Consider the following 20,579-nt stretch of genomic DNA (forward strand, 5'->3'; position numbering starts at 1 on the left):
CACTCTCAGCTTGTTCCTCCACTGTGGCAATTGGAAATCCATGGGGGTCGTTGTGTAGTTATTCCCTTAAGATGATATTTTTTTCCTGTTGGATAAACAGAGTTTACGGGTGTGTGTGTGTGTGTGTGTGTACGTGTGTGTTTCTGTTTGTGTGTGTGTGTGTATGTGTAGGCTGGCAGACATATGTTTTGGATATTAATTTCCATGTTTTGAAATCAATTTGGCACAAAATGTTATTTCACTTTTTCACTAGGTGTTTTCTAAAATTACTTTTTTATTTGTCTTATTTATTACATACAAAGAGGAATTATTTTATATATATATTATAAGGATTTGCAGCTCCTCTTTAGGCGCTAATGAGTAAAATTGAATTTGTCCATAATTGCTTGGGCCCCATTGAGGAAATATTCTGTCTTTGCAGTCATGCAGTATGTGTTTTAGGGTGTTAAGGTTAAGGTGGTTGCAAAATGTGGAGTGAGGGAATAGAAATGGATACTAATAGATGCTGTGCCTGATTTAATCATTGTCGAGGAAATTTTTACATCTGATATTTAATATCTGAGAAATTAAAATGTAAAGACTGGGAAGTGTTTCAGCCAAATTTGTAAGTCATCCTTCTCACACCAGTTTGACGGAACAGATACACATTTATTCAAATTTATACAGCTATATACACAAGTAGTGGTTCATTTTCAAGCTTTATGCATGTAACCGCAACCAAAGCGTATTTTTACGTGAAGTTTATTTTGTTAAATGTGACGTGCATCAGGCTTGTAGCACTGCTAAAATGTGAATGACCTACACTGCCGCACTTTGCCTGAATGCTATCCTTAGTAGACAATGATGGGGTACTGAAGCTGTTGCTGCAGCACTGCTAACATGCTCACTGCCCCCCATGTGTATACACGGTGTAAAATGTCATTCTTTAAAAAAGATCCCTAGGGTGGTTGCACTTAAATTTTTGATGGCGTCTGACTCATGTTACTTTTGAGATGTTAAAGATTTAAGATCTTAAATGGCGGCACATCAGATGCACATGTTGCCGGACGCAAAATTTAGAGCCCCTCACAGTCATTTGTTTGTCTTCTACAATGTAAGATTAAGAGCTGTTCTGCGTTCAGCTGAATCATAAATAAATGAGAGATTTAGCTTTGCACGTTGTGAGTGTGTTGGCACAGACAATTTCTACAGTGTACATTGTAGATGCGATTATTTTCACCATGACAACCGCACAGTCGGCGTTGTGTGTTTGCCAAGAGATGCCAGGCCTCAACAATGGTCTTGCATTGCATGTTTTTTTTCTAAGAACAGAGAAAGGGAGCAATGCAGAGACTGATCTTACTTAACGCCATCCTGAACCACTGTTTTAGATGACTGTAACAATGGGTTAGGTGAAATGCAAGGTTAGTTACTGGGTATGCATGGATAGGCCTTAAATGGGGCTACTGCCCACAACCACCCTCCCATTATGTGTTCATTAATGTATTCTTTTCATTATCTTTCACCTTCACCTTAAAACAGAAAGTGATATTCATGACAAAAGGTATGCCATGAAGGTCAGTCCACCCCCTTCCCTTGCAAATTGAAATCCGGGAGTGCCCGCTTTAATTGCCTGCCGCTTTGACTCCAAAAATGTCTGCGCTCCATCTTGGCAGTAATGCTGGCTGCTTAAGAGGCAGGGAGATGAGAAAAGGAGTAAAGGGTAGGAGCCACCCAGAGCTTGCTAACTGTCACCACAGACCCAGAGGGGAGAGAAGGAGGAGGAGAGAGGGGAGGGAAGACAAGGCTGACTGCTCTAACACTCTTACACATATCATCATATCTGTATGATCAGTGGGGTGGAGGAAGAGGGAGGGCAGGTTGAAACCCCGGAGCGGAACTGACGGCTACACCTGTCCTCTCTCCTCCTCTCTCCCTCGCTGTCTTGTTCTTTCATTGTCCCTCTCTCTCGCTCGTCTCCCCCCGCCAGGGTCCGCAGGGTTAAGATTGTTTATCTCTCTCTCTCTCATGTTCTCTCTGTCTGTTAGTGCCCTATGGTCCAGTATTCCTCTTGGTGTTTCTCTCTCTCCCTCTCTTTTCCCCACATGGGTCCCTCCATCCACCCTGACTCCCCCCTGCCTCCCTGCCGTAGAGATTCTCTCCTAATCCCTGGAAGTTTGGAACTAATGAACTAACTGCTGAGCCGCTGCCACGGAGCTTGGTCCCAAACTATACTGTACTTCACACTCGATTTCCTCTCCAGATGGCATGGTGGCGCGGCCGACACGACGGGGAGCACCTCTCACACACCAGCACGCGCCTGCAAGTGCACACAACACAAGTACACAAGACATGCACAACACAAACATGCACACAGGCAAGTGTGCACATGTAGACATATACGGACGGACATTCACACACAAATGCATCCACATGCACACAAGCACATACACAATTTGTTATAGTCGGCAGCCCACTGTACATCAGTCAAGCATGACAAGAGGACCAGTGTCCTGCATTCACTATCAGTACATTACAGAAGCAGGACCACTTTGTTAGTGCTTAAAATTAGTTAATTTCGTATTTAGACTTCTGTAGATGCTGATCAACCCCCTCAGTAGCTTTTATTAGGCCCACATGGAAACCAGAAACCCATCACTCCTGGAGTTTTACAGTTTTATGAGTACATGGATGTGATTTCAACCACCAAACATGCTTGATTCACCATGTTTAATTGATGCAATTTGTGCACTTAATTTGTTTGATGGTTCTTGTTAATAAAATTACAGGAATTGGGTTTTAGAGGAGAGATTAGAGATTGCAGATTTCATATTTACTGTTCTTTTCATTAATATTAGTTTAATTAAATTTACAGTTAGATAACTAACAAAAAGCATGTTTTACTGCAAGATATGATATATCTTACAGAAACAGATACACAGATACAGAAAGTTCTAATAATTATTAATTACCAGTAATCTTCATGTCTTACTTAAAGGGGCACTATAAGACCATAGCACACCATAGGTTATATTGCAATCCTATGCAGCAAGACAAACTACAGGGTAAGCAATTAGTTGAGAGTCAAATCAACACCTTCCAGTCACAATCTTAACAAAGAATGACAATTATACATTTATTCTAGGTCTATTGTATTATAAGGAACAGGTGTCACGCACCCCATTTAATTTAACAGTAACTCTAACTTATTATGCAGGCAAGGCAGTCAAAATCCTAGATTACATCTGGTCTATTGAGTCTAACCAAATTACAAAAGTAAGGTGAATTTGAAAGGTAAAATCACATTTACTTGTCTAGTAATGTTTCCATTTATTTTACTGAAAGACTGTTCTGACACTCTTTGCTTTGAGTTCTTTAATCAGTGACTGATGGTTAATTGTATACAGTAACATGTCAAGGTTTAGGCAGGTGTGGAAAATGCTGTTAAGTAAGAATGTTTTCAAAAAATAGACATCTTAATAGATTATATTTATCAATTAGCAAAATGAAACACGAGTGAGCAAAAGAAAAATCTAAATCAAATTAATATTTGGTGAGACCACCCTTTGCCTTCAAAAAAGCATCAATTCGTTTAGGTACACAAGCATATACTTTTTGAACGAACTCTGTAGGTTGGCCCAAACATCTCTGAGAACTACCCACAGTTTTTCTGTGGATTTAGGCAGCCTCATTTGCTTCTCTCTCTTCATGTAATCCCAGACAGACACGATGATGCTGAAGTCAGTGCTCTGTGGGGGCCATACCATCACTTCCAGGACTCCTTGTTCTTCTTTACGTTTAAGATAGTTCTAAATGACTTTCGTTGTATGTTTGGGGTCAATCAGATGCCTCCCTGATGGATAAGTATCTGTCTGCACTTCTCAGCACTGAGGAGACCATTAATTCTGACCAAAACCCCAACTGCGTTTGAAGAAATGCAGCTACAAACTTGCAAGGAAACTCCACCATGCTTCACTGTTGCCTGCAGACATTCATTCTTGTACAGTTCTCCAGCCCTTTGACAAACAACCTGCCTTCTGCTACAGTGAAATATTTCAAATTTCAAATCAGTCCAGAGCACCTGCTGCCATTTTTCTCTACCCCCCTTCCTGTGTTTCCGTGCACAGTTGAGTCGCTTGGCCTTGTTTCCTTGTCGGAGGTATGGCTTTTTGGCTGCAAGTCTTCCATGGTGGCCACTTCTGATCAGACTTCTCTGGACAGTAGATGGGTGCACCATGGTCCCATTGTTTTCTGCCAGTTCTGAGCTGATGGCACTGCTAGATGTCTTCTGATTGCAAAGGGAAGAAAGCATGATGTGTCTTTCATCTGCTGCAGTAAGTTTCTTTGGCAAACCACTGCATCTACGGCCCTCAGCGTTGCCTTTTTCTTTATGCTTCTTCAAAAGAGCATGGACAACACATCTGGAAACCCCGGTCTGCCTTGAAATCTCTGCCTGGGAGAGACCTTGCTGATGAAGTATAACTACCGTGTGTCTTGTTGTTGTGCTCAGTCTTGACATTGTCTATGGCTTTTGACTGTAAACTGTCTTCAGCAACCTCACCTTGTTAGCTGTGTTCCTCACACAGCTGTATTCCTCCTACACAGCTGTTTCTGTTTAAGTTAAAGATTGTGTTCAACCTACATATTGAATTGGTGATCATTAGCCTGACTTTGTGCAAGTGTAGCTAGAAGAATCCACACCTGCCTAAAACTTTTTCACAGTTCTGTACGTCATAGTGATCAAATCATAAAGTAAACTGTAAACCCTGACTGTAAACCTTATCATGTGAATGTTCAAACTGATAAAAAATGTCTTTCTTGGTTATGTCATTCTCCTTCCCCTGGTAACACTACCTGCCACTGGTCCAGAGACAGACCTTTTGTGGTTGCAGTAAGAGCCTCTGAGGGAAGACTAGATGGCACAGTTAGAATGGATGACATTATTACGCTCTATTACTTTTTTTAGTGGACTCAATATATGAGCTATGGTCTATGCATGAACTGTGTCTGACACCAGAGATTTTCAACTTAACATAAATTATGCAGCCAACTGTCAACTGATACATGACCTCAGTTCAATGCTCACTGTGTTGTTCCAGAGGACACTGAAAGATCTGCTCTCCATTTAAGTCGATTCAAATGACTAAACTCTTGACAGAAAGAGCTCCTGGGAAATAATGTTGGCCAGTTGACTTATGAATACTGAACATTTAGTGTGTGTCAGTATGTGCGCGTATTTACATCCGTGTATATACATGTTCGTGTGTGTGTGTGTGTGTGTGTGTGTGTGTGTGTGTGTGTGTTCGTATACTTGTGCAAACAGTAGAAGACCCAGGAGACTTGAGAGAAACTCCCAGTCAGGCTGCCAGGACTCACAAACGGGATGTGAGCCGCTCAGCCAGAAAATAGACCCTGTCCCTGCCAGACCTTCAATTCCAAACTTACTGTCTGTCACTGTGTGTGTGTGTGTGTGTGTGTGTGTGTTAAGTGTCATGTGTCAGGTATCGATTGGTGTCCTTTGGGAAGGTATGATAGGAGAACGAGAGGTCAGGTTGCCGAGGAGAGTGATGACACTGTGATTAGCATTCGTTGGCTAGGAGTGGAGAGAGCTTGTCTGTTGTTGGAGCACATGGAAAGTGGAGGGATATCAATATAAGTCCTAGATAACACTTTCTCAGGTCTTCATGCAGCACCTCCTGAATCCGTGGGTTAAAGGCGAGGATTGAGGCCGAGCAAGGGATTGGAAAATGCTGAGACATAGAGAACAGAGAGGCCCTCTCTCCCTCCTCTCATTATCCTGTTACACTCTTGTGTTTTCACTGGCAGAGCCGCATCCCGCACTACTCTGTGCTACATGGGCTGCGCAATGCAACACTTGGAGTGTAACCCCAGTAGGAGGAGTGATGATGGAGAAGGCGACGAGGAGAGGAAAACATGAAAGAATGGGAGGAGGTGGAAAGGAATTAGCAGATGTTGGCGCATGAGTGAGGAAAATATAATATACCTCTTATTTTGCAAGAAAATTAAAATTTTCTAAATGGCAGGGATTATTAAAGTAAAGTCCTCGGCTAGCCATTTGAAACCATTTTCAAATCATCTCTTACTACTGTTGCTAAAAAAGTAAGATACACTCTAGGTTAATACATTAGTCCAGGGCAGAACTTCAGTTTAATAAGCCTAAGTCTAGGATAATTATTATTATTTTTTTTTTTGTCAAAATGTCGCTTGGTTCTCCATCATCCCATTGTGCTGTCATTGGCCATTTGTTGCCATCATGCAATTAGCTGCACTTTTCACATGTGGCCTCACGGCACATGTTTGCAGTTTACTTGTTGTGTTTTTACACCTTCTTCAACTTAGCACCTTGGTCAAATTAACTGCTTATGACACCAAGTTGAGAAAAAAATCCATCCTCACAAATATCTGCTAAGACTTCTTTTCCCCCCACATTGTACAGCTTCAGTTGAATTTGCACTATGGTCATGACAACGTCTTTGCATTCTTCATTGTTTTGTTTTTTTTGTTTTTTTACATTACACTAATTTGTTTGTTTTAAAAAAAAAAATGTGGTTCCTTTATTATGCAGCAGACACCCTCATATGGTAGGGCTGAGCAATAATACCTTAATTGACCATCAGTGGAATCATTTTGTGGTGACATTGTTATATTGTTTGTTATATTGCAAATTGTTTACCAGATAATCCCTGCGATTGTTTTCAGTGCCAGTTTAATTTAACCACAGATGGTCTGTAGCATACCTTAATATGCAGCTTTAAGATAAATGGGGAGGTAAGATTATCATATTTATTGACCCTATTATGAGAGGATGTGCTGACTCATAATAGCAGAGAGCACCTGTTCAGTAGCTATACTTAGCCTACATCAGAGTCCTGCTTTAGCACAGAAACCTTAAGTTATCATGTTGAAAACCTGAAGCATGACTAGACCTGAACAGGGACATATTTGTAATGTTGTGCTGTGGTGAAATGATCTATAAAACACAGAATTCACAAAAAACAAATTTGACCTTGCGCATTATATGCTGCAGCTTCACCTCAGCTATAGGTCATGCTGTATTTTTATATTTCTTGCTTAGTATTTATTTCCCAATTGGTTGTTTCCTTCACCCTGATGCACATACTCAGTCAGCCTCTGGCATGGACTCACAGGCCACGAGTTGCATTTTCACCCAGTCCTGCTTAAGATGACTGCATGCTAAACTTTATTTTGTTTACAGTGAAACCATTAATGTTCTGTCTAGATTTAGGATTGGATTCAGCTCATACAAGCTTCAAAGCTCAAAAATAAAGCCAAATGTAAATTGCTTGCTACATACCTTTTAATAATAATCACAGCCTTAATATCAATCATTAATTTAAATAAGCGGTAATAGAGAGACAAGTTAAGCGTAATTAGTACTATGTTAGTTATTGTGAGTAGTCAGGACAAACAGTAAATTGTACTGCTGTACTGGGAGTTGCAAATGAGACATGAATTGTTAGGAAACAGTTCGTAATGCATAATCACTAATGAAGAAAACTCTTTTAATTGTAATTATGTGGAGAATAGATAATATATGTTGTAAAGACACTAAATAATGAGCCGTACCTTCTCCATTTCTCCTACAAAATGGATATGTAGCCTTGGGAATTAATTTCCTCAAAAACAGTGCAGTGCAGCTTTTAATGAACTGTAACCAAGAGCTGTAATGAGATCTTTTCATGGCTAATTAAAGTGAATAAATACTATGTAATAACTAGCTATTTTTCCACCTCAGGCTGTCAGTTTTGACCAACAATGACAAGCAGGTTTCATGATTTTCAAATTCCTCCTCCTCTGTCCTGTTAGTTATGTCTCGTTGTCTGCCCTGACAGGATAACGGATAACACAGTGTGCCTCCAACCGGCTGAGTGAAGGCCTGAATCTCCTTCTGCTACATCTCAGTTAACAGTGTAGCCTGAATTAGTCAGTCATCTCACTCCAGCTTTCTGGAGTGCAGCGTGTCACTTGTCAAAACCCATCCACAATGACTTGAAATCTACACACACACGACACACACACACACACACACACACACACACACACACACACACACACACACACACACACACACACACACACACACACACACACACACAAACTTGACAAAGACAGGCGAACAAATGCGTATACAGTCACACTTCAGGCAGGCAGCCTTCACCTGCGATACTCTACAGCTCATTTTAAATGGCATCGTGAGTTGCACAGCAGGATGCAAAACGCCAGCTCTCAAAAGGTAAAAAAATAAAATAAAAATGGAAAAACAACTCATTGTGACTCGTGATTTCCCACTCTTTTCACATAAAACTATATATATAGAGACCTTCAGAATAAAAACACAGCACTCTGCTGTTTGAAGGCACTATGTCAGTGATAAAGGCTGCGATATACAAGTTGTTTATGAGAATGTATGTGCACAGCCATTTTTTGATAATGTTAATGTTGTAAATGATCCTAGTTTATGCCATTTGTCTTATGTATTTTGCTGTTTATCAGGCTATTGATACTGTACCTACAATTGTTATTTTACTAGAACCTACTGCCGTTTCTCATACACCTTTCATGTCATGCATAACATGTTATTTGTCCCTATTTCCATACTGTAACTACCACTGCATTTAAATTCAAATTGAATGAATGGGCTCAGAGTGTGAGTCTACACCCAGAGTCTGTCCAGAGGCGTTGGTTGACGTTACGTGTTTCAAGCTGCATGACGGCAGGGCTGGGCATCTATGATCTGATGCTAGAGAGGAAGGTGTCCCCGCTGTGGACTGTACACACATCGGTTTGGACGCTCCAGTCTGATGTGGTGTCTACAAGGTAGTAGCCATGCTGTGTCATGTATACACAGCTCTCTGTAGGATCCTGAGCGTCAAGGCTCAGGCTGTGTGTTAAGGAGCTGACCTCGCTCTCTGGAAGGTCAGCCTCTCTGCACTTAAAAAGCTTCTTGTGTGCATCTATGCGTTCGACGGCCCCGCCTGCCTGGCCGACAGCTCGCCCGCCTGCCTGCCTGTGTGTCAGCTTCTAATGATGAGGATGATGGAGGGAATCAAAGAGGAGTTGGAGCTGACGTTGGGGCTAGCTCTCCATGGGACACCAGGTGATTGGGGAGGGAGCTTTGAAGCAACTTGTTGGATGGCTGTCCATTAATGTAAAATATCTCCTTTTCAAAGGGCTTTATTCAAGCTCGGAGTAGCGGAGCCCATAGGGGTCAAGGTGTCTGGCAAAATAATCTCTCTCTCGCTTTAGAGAGAAAGAGAGATAAAAGAAAGAGTAGTGTACAGTGACCTGGCCATCTCCTTAGCCATTCCTTGCGTCATGGTTTCAGAAATACCGTCTCAAAAGGAGAAAAGTGCAGGAGACAGTCCTTGCAATGAGAGTGCTCTGGTTACATTAAAATAATTTTATTCATGCGGGCTGCTAGTATATCAAGTTGGAGACTTGGCCCTTTCCAGTGTATTTGATCTGTGAATGTTATAAACCATGCTTTTTGATCATTTCTGTATCACTGTTTATTTAGTTTGGTCAGGGATCAGTGTGAATCCTGGCATATGAGGCAGCCAGCGGTTCTCACAGATCAATTTTCTCCAGTCACCATGAACTGGGGAGGGACAGACAGAATTTTATCCACCAAGTAGCAGGTTTATGAATGGTGAATTATGGCTGCGTAAATCGCTCCATCCGTTTTAAGTTACCACGATACAGTTATGGGTCTATCTTGGCTTATGAGGGTGACCGTAAGAGAGAGTAACAGAGAGGTTACAGCAAAACTTGAGTAGGAGTCAAAGATCACAGTGCACTCATCATATGGTGTGACAATCCCTCTTGTCTCATTCAATGAGGCAAAAGGGAGACATAGATGACACACGGCAGTCCCACCTGCGCATGACCCCTATTAAATCCGAGCAAATCTTTGATATGTACTTTGATACCATATTTTATTGATACTGGAGGGGTGTTCATAATATCAAGTACAGTTCTGCATTCCAGGAGATCAGAGCGAGGGCTGTTTTGTCTCAGAAGCTGTTCCGTGACCCTTGAGGGTTCCCCATAAGCTCTCATACCTAGGCTGACTCTAGTCCACTTCAGTTTTTACAAGAGATTGTGATGTATGGGCTCTCCGTGTTATATCTGTCTACAGTTTCTCTTTCATGCACACACCCACATTACTTCAGCGATCTGTCTGCTAATGAACGGCCTGTTAGATATTCCACTCAGATGTATTTTGTAGTAAATCCAAAGCATGTGCATCATCAAATTCCCATCAAGTATGAAGTTTCATTGCATGGCATGTCACTTTTGCGACCATCCACAGGTGCTGGATTACAATTATCCACATTTACTTTCAAGAATAAGCTCCAAAACCTTTCTGGTACACACAAGTTGTGAGAGAACCTTCCTTTTGAGGTGATTGTTCAGTATGATAAGTGGAAACTGAGGGCAAAAATCTGAGAATCTCCGCAACACCCACACAAGTACTCAAAGGCTCCAGCCTCTGATCTAACCTGACAACTCCTAAGCTACCGTTTCCTCATGCTGCTTAACTCAGACCACATTTCTCCCAGAGAGCCTCTCTTCTCTCACTAGAGCGACTTCTCTCCCCATTCAATCTCTTGTTCTCTCCATTCCCGAAGCCCAGCATCTGGTTTGAATAGTGGAGTGTGCTACTGTGTTACTGATAGAAGTTGGGACTGTAGGCTTCTCTTTGATTTTTCCATCCTCCTCATCTCTCTTCCTGCTCAGCTCATACAATGCCTGCATTGAAAGAATAAAGTTGAGTGTGCAGCCTCTCTTTTGTTGATTTGTGGCATACTGTATATAGATGAACTGCAGTCAAGGGAGAGTGCACATGTGCTGTGTTATTATCATTTTTTTTTATCTCTATGTACATGTTGATATTATTTATTCCAGACTAATGGAATAAGACTTTATTAATAGCCAATGCTTTATCAGTAGCCCACTTTGATGACACATCATTAGTGTCTGTAATGCAATATTTGCTTTTATGATCATGCTTAATGGTCAGTATAATTTATCTATTTTGAGCATCATTTCCTTGAAGGAAATTTGACTTGTCTTGCAATTTATGTGCAATTTATCGAATGTTTTTTTTTTTTTTTCTGGTGAATGGAATTGATTTTTATCTATGCATTTTTTTGTAAATGTTGACTGAATCTAGAACAAATCAACAGTTTTCTGCCTTTCTTAAGCAGTTATTTGCTATGTCTAGCATTTTGATTGTATATTCTTGGGTAGTCATCTCTCACAGTAACTATGCTTGCTTTTAAAATATTCTGTTTCCAATCTTGAAACTCTTTATTAATGAAGTTCAGTCTGACCAAATACATTACATGAAGTAATAATGGTTTCTGACTGTGTTTTATGCTCTTGTGCTGCAGACAGAGGCCAGGGAGACCATTCCTAGGATCTTGGCGGAACTGGACCTGGGCCGCACAGAGAAGTGTGTCAGGGTGAATTCAGTGTCCAGTGGCTTAGCTGAGGCTGACCTGGAGGTCATCTTGCAGGCTGAGGTTCTCCCTCCTGCCATCATGTTGCCCAAAGTGGAGGACACGCAGGAGGTGCAATGGGTAAGTTACAAATATTGGCCCACCTTTGAAAGATTCCTGTAGTTTTTTCAGCAAGGGCTGAATGGAGTAACAGTGTAACCACTTCCCGAATAAAACAAAACACAAAGTTGCAATAAATGCAACAATTAAACAAGACTAAAAATACCCATGACTCTCTTTCACCTCTAGGTGCCTTTTTAAAAAACACAGTATTGCTTTTATACAAAGTCATGAAGTAAGAGGAAACCACAGGAATCTTCAAAGCAATCATAACAAACTTTTCCATTTCCCAGTAAAAGTGGAATCGATCCCTGTGGCAGGACTCAGGGACAGAGAGTGTTTTTCTTGGCTGCTGCTCAAGAAACGGATGACATTTCTTCGCATTAGCTTCAGAAGCCTGATAGCTTTCTGTAACAACACAATGGTGCCTTCTGCCACTGCTGAACTTACTGGCCACTGCCTTGGACAGTGTCATGTTGTGGCTAAGGATTAATTTAATGAAAAACGTACTTAGCCAGATGTCCCCTTATTCATGCACACCTTTGAATATTCTTTATATTTAAAATGTATTTTAACTGTCTACACATTTTGCAAAGTCATAAGACCATCTTCTCAGTTTCTGAGGTTCATGTGTATAAGAAAGATCAGAAACTGATATGTAGAAGTATAAAGTTAAAAGTAAGTTGGGCAGTTCCACTTGGTACTTGAAGATCTCCTGTTACCTCTGACTAAAAGTCTTCATAGATGTATCACAAACTGATAGACTAGATTTGACTTCAGATATTACAAGCTTATTACAATCCTACATTAGTTATTGATCATTATACAGATTAAATCATTCTTAAACAAACATGTTTTAAATAATTGCCCACTAATATTGTTCCCAATATTTGTTCATATAAATGACTTGTAATTTGTCCATACTAACTGCGTCTGTGCCCTACTTAAGAGGCATTTGTCTAGGCTTGGCAATCCCTCTGGCTTTCTATAAAGGGGCGCTGTACTGATCTCAGGGCCTGAAAGGTCAGGAGACAGTGACATCATTAATGCAGGCCTTTCTGATCAGCTCCATATGGTTCACTTAACCAGGAGCAACCAAGTTACTTTCTGCCTCTTTCACTGTTTGTGTCTGTATACAGTTCAAATTTGCTTTAAAGTCTATCACAGCTTGGGCTATGTTTGTTTTTCTTTTTCTCTCTTTTTACACACACTTTGACATGGGCAAGCAGTTTAACTAAGCATTTTCTTCATGTAGTCAATTTACTTTTTTAAATAAGGCTTTTGTTATTGTGTGAAACTACAAACATTCCGACTGTATTTGGTGATGAAGCAAGAGGAGAAATTGAGAGAGATAGGTTAGGGAAACAAGGGTGTCTAGTTGGGCTTTTCCCTCAGTGTACACACACGCACACACACACACACACACACACACACACACACACACACACACACACACGTATATATATTGTCATACATGGTCTTGGGGCAGGAGCAGGAAGTTTTTAACTAGTGGTTTTAATTAGAACACATCTATTTCCTGCTGCCCTTTCTTTCTTCCAAGTATAATTGCTGACAGGTGTTCACTAATTCTCTCCCTTTGCTACTTTTCCTCACTTTAAAAAAAGTAAATTCTGTTCTGAATATTACATTATTATTATGCTGAAAATCATAGTCAGCATGTTAAGTCTAAATTGTGGATAATAGCTGTCTTGTTTATTTTGTTCTTCTTATACTAAAGCCTTGGTGCAAAATAACATTTTTAAGCGCACTGTAAATGAGTTTGTACATTGCACATACATACAGAGTGTTTTTGCATAAACAGGTGCATGTCTGCTCCTGAAACAGAGTCAAGTCTGCAGCTCTTGTTTCAGCCATGAATACTCACCTAGTCTCATCTTTGTCCCTCCAACTTTTTCTGCCTTCCTCAGCACATGATTTTCTGTGTGTGCATTCATATGACTGTGTTGTGTCAGATTTTCTCCACTCTTGTAAGGCAGCACCGTAAATCCCTCACCTATTTATTTTTCTCCCTTTTTTATTTATATTAGCACAGGAACCTCCAGACTGATTTGTTGCTAAAAGATGGACTTGCTTGTTTCCCTTTGTGTAGAAATCTTTAGCTCTGCCTTCCTCCTCTCCCCTAGCCCTTGTGTGACTGACAGGCCTTATTGGGCTATAACAGGCGTAACTCCCTCCTTTGTCTGAGGACAATTCTCACACAGATTCGGAGCCGTGTGCATTCTTTGCCCACCACATTATTTGGTGTGCACTGGGACCGAAAGAATCGCACCCTGTCCCGCTCCTCCTCCTCTACTCCTCCTCCTGTTCCCTCCCCTTATTCCCTTTCTCCGCTTCCCCTCTGTGAAATGAACACTTCAGCAGGCCGGAAACATTTAATCTGGCCCCCTTTTGAAGAAAATTAATTGAAACTTGTCCCACTATAGCCTCCTTTCTCTAGCTCCATCTCTCCCTCCTTCTCTTTTCATGATTGGGTGGCGAAATTGTCAGAGGGCTTGTTTGTAGCGTGGCTTTGAATGGCAAGAAGAGGTGTTATTTCTTCTTTTTTCTTTTCTTTTTTTTCGATAGTGAATAACATCTTAAAGGACCGTAGTTTTGAGAGCCATTGACAGCTAATGGTTGCTGCATGTGCCAGAGGAACAATGAGCAAGCACTACATTACGTTTTGTCAGGCCCTTAAAGTGTATAATAGCTGAAGAGGAGAATACAGCAGAAGGACAGAAACATGTAATCAGAGAGGCTAGGAGGCTCTTTATCCAGTGGTGCCGCATTGAGCTGTCATTTGTTTTCCTCCATCAAAATCCAAACAGCCCGCATGGCTCGTCACAGCCTTGTTAGGGTTTGCCTGGCACAGTGTCATGGTGGTAATCTCTGTGTGTTATATCAGCTAGGTTTCCCCACAACTGGCCATGTCTATCTAGTTTCCTCTGTCACAGAAATAGGTTTATCTACACCCTCTTTTCACACTCCCTCTCGGACCCCCCGCCCCCCTTCCTGTGTTTGCGAAGGAGGGGGGATATTATGCTAAGCCCCCAGCGTTAGTTTTTATGTTGCCATAGCAGCCTTGCTCCCACAGGGTTGTGACCTCAGATGATTACAGTACAAAGCCTATTGGGTCTTGAAAACCTCTTTGAAGATGAAAAGTCTTTGATGGTTTGTATTTATGCAAATCTCTCAGATATGATTTATCCAACTGAGATTGAATGGAGAGATGATTAAAATTGCCCCTATTTTTTCAAATCCTTCAATGGAGGCCCACTCTTTCAGTTTTGAGAACAAGAGTGGTGAGTGCGAGCACAGGGGTTATTTTGCTCTTCATTTAGAAAAATAGCAGTGCTGTACCTAAGGTTATTTATATCTGTCTTTTTCCTGGTGTGTCAAAGAGGGAGCGAGAAAAAGGAGAGGAAGGGGGGACATGGAGTTAGACATTTCTACTCTGAGCTATTGCGCCCTCTCCCTATTATTATTATTTTTTTTTTTTGGACTGGCTTTGAAAGGAAATATCTGACGGAGGGGGCTTTTGTGTGTTTCCAGATGATAGATTTTGGAATTTGGGCTACCCCACTGGCAGTCCAGGGCTAGCTGTGAACTGGTCTGTTGGAAAAAAATTGAAAAGCTTTGGTCTTCAAAGAATTAAACTTGGTTTTAAAGCCCTACTTAGGTGAGCTTGCATAGTAGCAGGAGTCGTGCAGAATAAAGGCCTCAGCAAAGTGTCACATCACACTCTTGATTGTTGTTCCAGTCTCCCTGTTCCCTGCCATGGAGGGGGATGCAAAACAGAATAATGTAGGAGTAAAACACACTCAAAGACATCCCAAATCTTGTTTCTTCTCCCCTTTTTCTGTATTTTGTTTCTTCTTTGGTTTGCCATGTGTATGCATGTGCTTGTGTGTGCATGTGCACATTTACATGTGCACACACTCTCAGGGGAGCATATGCTGTAGTTGTGCAGAGCCTATGAAAGAAGGTAGAGCAGAAGACTTCAGACGAAGGGGGAACCCTGGTGATAATGTAAAATATTTCATTTCACCCGCTTTTGTTGCTGCTCTCCTGTGCTCGCTCTCTGTTATTTGAACCCTCACAGACGTGTTTCTGAATAAGGACTGAGATGGGAACAGTGCAGGTAATAAAGGTGTCAAGATTCATATCAAAAGTGAGTTTTTGTATGTTAAGATTTATTTTTTCTCTTCTCTGTTTTACCCCCATAGTGGATTTTTGAAAGATATGTCATATCACTTACACTGTATGTATTTTTACTGCTGAACATTTTTTTTCCTACCAGTTTTAAATTCACTCTGAAACAATATTTTTGTATCTCAGTATGAGTTTCCTGTTTTTGTCATTCATTTAACTAATAATGCATATAATATAAAGTCCACTGAGTGTGGCAGCTGCACTTTACCGCAACAGATATTCAGTCCACCAAAACATAATGTTTCCTTGAAGATCTGTGCATATTATAAACAATATCACAAATAGATTCAACCTGAAAATAAGTCTGAAAAGCATTTTTTTAAACAGCAAATACTGCAGAGAATATATCTGCTCCAACATCTAATGAATGTGATTGTACAAAGTAGTGAGAACAAATGAATTTGTCTGTTTGGAGGCTCATTGTTTTTTATTTACAGAAACAGTAGATCTTGTTAATGAGTGGTGCATGAGAATCCCTGTGTGTTTAGTTTGTTGACAGGTTTCAGCACAACTTGAAAGGACAGCCACTGACAGAACCCATTCGCCTAGTCACCTTTGTGGAAACCGCTGTGGGCCTGCTCAATTTTAAGGTAAATTACAAACAACCCCCCCAAAAACTGCATGCGTAAGACATTTAGCTGTTTGTCCATTGTTCACTTTAGATTAAAGACTGCGTCAGTGAGCGGGGCACTCCACGTGTCCAAAATGAAAGGGATTCAAAGCTTTCAGACAGATTCTCAAAATGAGCCTTTAGAGCCTTATTTTTTTTTTTTTTGGTTTCCTTTCTCTTTCTGTCTGCGTGCGTCTCTCTCTATCCCTCCCCAGACACGCTGACATTTTTAATTAGAATTGTTTTAATATCATCATAGTGGAAAAGTTCTTAATGATATTTTGGCAAGCAGTTCCTGTTATAGTACAGCACGACCTTCAGCTACATGGAGAAAAGGACATGCTTTTGGGCATTTGGGGAGAGACAAGCTGTCCTTTCTTTTTATTTGTCTTTTAGCTCTCCATTCTAATTCTGTGACTGTTTGTGGTTGTTAATGTGTATGTGTGTGTCTTGTTGGCAGGGGGTGCCTCTGTGTGCTTTCTTGAGAACACCCTGAATCTTTGCCCAGATTGAACCCCGGGTTACAAGCGCAAAAAAAAGAAATGCTGTGGCACAGCTAGTGGTGAAATTAATTTGAAGGCCAACAAAAGCAGGAGATGTGTTCTTATTATTTCACGCTCTTCACCACAGACAATCACATCCCAGATTGTTTTAAAAATGTTTTATTGCACTTACCTGATTCGACAATAATTGTTGCCAATAGTCCTATCTTAGCAATGACATGTGTCATGCATCTCTTTTAAAAACATAAACAAAGATTCTTGCTAAATCTTTTTGTTTTCATTTAACACAATAAACAAACTTCTCCGTGCATCAACGATTAATGTTGTCTTAATACAAAGTAGCTATACAAGAACTAACCCAAGCAAAAATTTTTATATCAGGAGAAATATAAAGGTAAATATAAAAAATAAAGGAGAAGTCTAAATCCGACTATTCATCCAGTGGCAGTTTAGAATACTCAAAAAGTAAGAGGTTTGATATCCAGCACTACTTAGCTAAGTGTCTTGGGTTGAGTGAAGAGGCATCTCTACTACTCCTTGCTGCAATCATTTGCATTTATGTACAGTATGTACAATATGTGCACCTACAGGTGGCTAGTGCACAAATATCAGTCTTTATGGAAAAGAAGCTGGAATTAAAGTTAGTATTTTCACAATGTGTTGACTAGTATATTCTTTAGAGAATATTTATTCTGATGAAAACTGTTTTGAATGCTTTTTACTGCAAAAGAAACCCAGAAATCTAGATTATTTAAACTACCGTTGGGATGTTGGTGTATATTTAGATTTACTGAGTAGAATTTGTGTCCAACATTTATCCTCCTTCCATCTCATGTCACTTTAGTCAGCCTGTGTTATAATCATATATTCTTTCCAGGCAGTGTGTGAGGAAATCCGTCGACTTGCTCCCAAGGCTGGTCTCCTCCATGATGGCGTGGTGTTTGGCTCTGATGACTTCTGTGCCAGCATAGGTAGCCATCACACCTTCTGCTTACATTCTGACTCTTTGTTGGCCACACAAATGTGCTATTCACTTTTTCTTTTTCTGAATTTGTGGTGGAGAGAGAACGTCAGGTTATACTGCATTGTAAAAATCCAAAAGTTTAATTGCCTGTCTGTAAAAGCATGTCTGACAGGCCACTTCCCTTATGTGGATGTGTGAGTACAAAATGAGCTGTCCCGATATTCACAAATAATGAATGACATGGAAGTGAAGACCCATTTCCTCTACATAGTCCATTATCTTCTGTATCAGGACACCTCAGAGTGTAAGATTACAGGTAGCCTATGGCCACTTACCACAAGTACATCAAAATTAAAACACGTCGCACAGCTCTTCTCCAATACGCCATGCTTTATTCACCAAACATTTTCTTCTGCCTGCGTTTGGCGTCAGTTGAATCCATGGTTAGGTCTGTTTTGAAAGAGAAACTTAACAGGTAATGAAACTCAAGGAACAGTGGTTGAACTGCTGATCCATTCTCTTTTTAATGTGTCCTAACATGAATTAACGTACACCATGCAGCCACTTAAAGAAAGGTATTTCATTTTTATTATGACATACAGTAAACTGGATGTTTGAGCAAAATCTAGAGCAAAAGATTTTAACTCATGTTTAGGAAGGTTTGCTAGTCTGCCGTGAAGGGAAATTCACATTTAACCGTGTAATTAGATATGAAACACTAACTCACTAAAGTAGATCAAGATATTGACATACTGTATATCAGTGTAACTGCTGTCCTGGCTCCTGTCGCTGTCACTCACCTTCACCATCCCACCTCCTCTGCCCATCTGATTTACTTGCTTATCCACCTGCCTCTCTCTGAGATCTTAACTGACGTTTGACCTACATGTATCTGTACCCCTATATTTTGTTCTCTAGGTGCCACACGAACTAAAGACGCCATGGAGCTACTTTACGCGAGGCAGAAGGTGGTTGTGACCACCAAAGCGTTTGGGCTGCAGGCCATCGACCTGGTCTACATTGACTACAAAGATGTGAAGGGGCTGAGGCGACAGGCCAGAGAGGGAGCTCTCATGGGCTTCACAGGTGAAGTTCCTGCTATCTGGACCTTTAATTTACCCCTGTCTCATTAACAAAGGTCACGTCAAGTGACGTGACCTCATCATGTCAGTCCACCCCAGATACGTCTGATTTCTGCAGTTCAGTGGTTGTTCTTTATTTTCATCCTATACATTCTTCGCTCATACCTGTGGCACAGTATCAGACTTCCCTCAAATTCCTGTTGCAAGCAGCATTTCACTTTTCACTCCTCCTTCCCACTGTTACTCTGTCTTGCTCTTGCTGCGTTGTGAGAATAAGATATATGAGTTAGTTGTACTTGTATTGTTCATTGTAATGAACACCATCTCAAAATGACCATTTGTTAGAGTTGCCTGCTTATTTTTTTATTTTTTGCACTTTAGGTTCTGCTGAAGTGAATTGTGAACAACGCTGCCGTCCTTAAATGCTTTTCTGACATTTTTGATGTGCTAACCTTCAATGGCTTTGTGTGTGTGTGTGTGTGTGTGTGTGTGTGTGTGTGTGTGTGTGTGTGTGTGTGTATGCAAGTGTGCATGTATGTGCAAGTATGATTAAAGGGCGTTATTAGCAAAGAGTGGTAACGTCTACTTTAACAGCACTCTGTGTGTGTCTGTAACCAGGCAACGCTCTCAGAATGTGTGTGTGCCCCGCACACTGCATGTAACATATCACAGAAGGCAGGACAGCCTGTTCCAAAGTGGATATTCCAGTCATTCTTCCTTCGCTGCACCAAATATATTTACTGTGGTGGTCCACATAAACTGGGGGGGGGCGCAACTGAATCTCATAATATAATGTTTTATTTCCTATGTAGTGATGTTTAGATTAGTTTGATTGTGAGATTGGTGAATAGAACAGAGCAATGTCAGCAATTAGTCAGTTTTCACTTTTTGAGTGTATGTGTTTGGGAAGGGGGTATGTTTATAGCTATAGCCAAGTGCACATTTCTTTTCTGTTTAGATGAATTAGACCTTTTTACTGAACAATTTAACTTTTGTCTTTTTGCAGGTTACCTATTATGTTTAGCGCAAGGGTCCCTCAAATCTATGCATATATTACAAATATAATCTGTTTTTAATTGTTTGCACATCAGAGTGATTTTCAACTAATCTTTTTTAGCAAATAGAATTTTATAAAAGAAAGCTTAAGGTCTAAACAGTAGGAGAAAAAAGAAATATGTAAAAGATAGTGGTGGAAGCAGCCGGTTGATGAATAAATTGTTAGATTTGATAAGGAACAGAACCATTCAAAGCACTGGATTAGTGGCTTACAAGCCATGGGCACTCCGTATAATCTTAGTTAGTGGCTATTACTGGCCCGAGTGTGCTTAAGCAATAATACGGTGCAGCCAAAAGCCTCTACCTGTGCAGTAATTGACCTTGGCAGTACCTAAGCCGCATACAGCACCCATTAGCACTGAGCACAGAACACACTGGTGAAACACAAATAACCGGTGCTTCTTAATGGAAAACAGGACAGTGTGAAGGCAACATTCTGCAAAACCTTGACATATATCTAATCTGTTGGGTGGGGAGGTCATTCATTTGCGAGATTTAATTGTGCAGCATCTTCACTTTTTAAGCACCTTGTTTTATGTGCCGTAAACTACATGTTGCTGCTAAGAC

General features: G+C 40.7%; 1 protein-coding gene across 1 annotated transcript in view; it reads left to right on the forward strand.

Moving 5' to 3' along the window:
* Positions 1 to 20,579, forward strand: part of clybl (citrate lyase beta like) — a 60,547-nt gene that overhangs the window by 34,664 nt on the left and 5,304 nt on the right. Inside the window, exons 3-6 of the mRNA XM_038720984.1 lie at positions 11,418 to 11,606; positions 16,286 to 16,387; positions 17,788 to 17,881; positions 18,793 to 18,960. Coding sequence (XP_038576912.1) covers positions 11,418 to 11,606; positions 16,286 to 16,387; positions 17,788 to 17,881; positions 18,793 to 18,960 — 553 coding nt within the window. The remainder of the gene's footprint in view (positions 1 to 11,417; positions 11,607 to 16,285; positions 16,388 to 17,787; positions 17,882 to 18,792; positions 18,961 to 20,579) is intronic.

Source organism: Micropterus salmoides, unplaced genomic scaffold (genome assembly GCF_014851395.1).
Source record: "Micropterus salmoides isolate LMB-PRFRI ecotype aquatic unplaced genomic scaffold, ASM1485139v1 Ms_hic_scaffold_15, whole genome shotgun sequence".
Classification (NCBI taxonomy): Eukaryota; Metazoa; Chordata; class Actinopteri; order Centrarchiformes; family Centrarchidae; genus Micropterus; species Micropterus salmoides.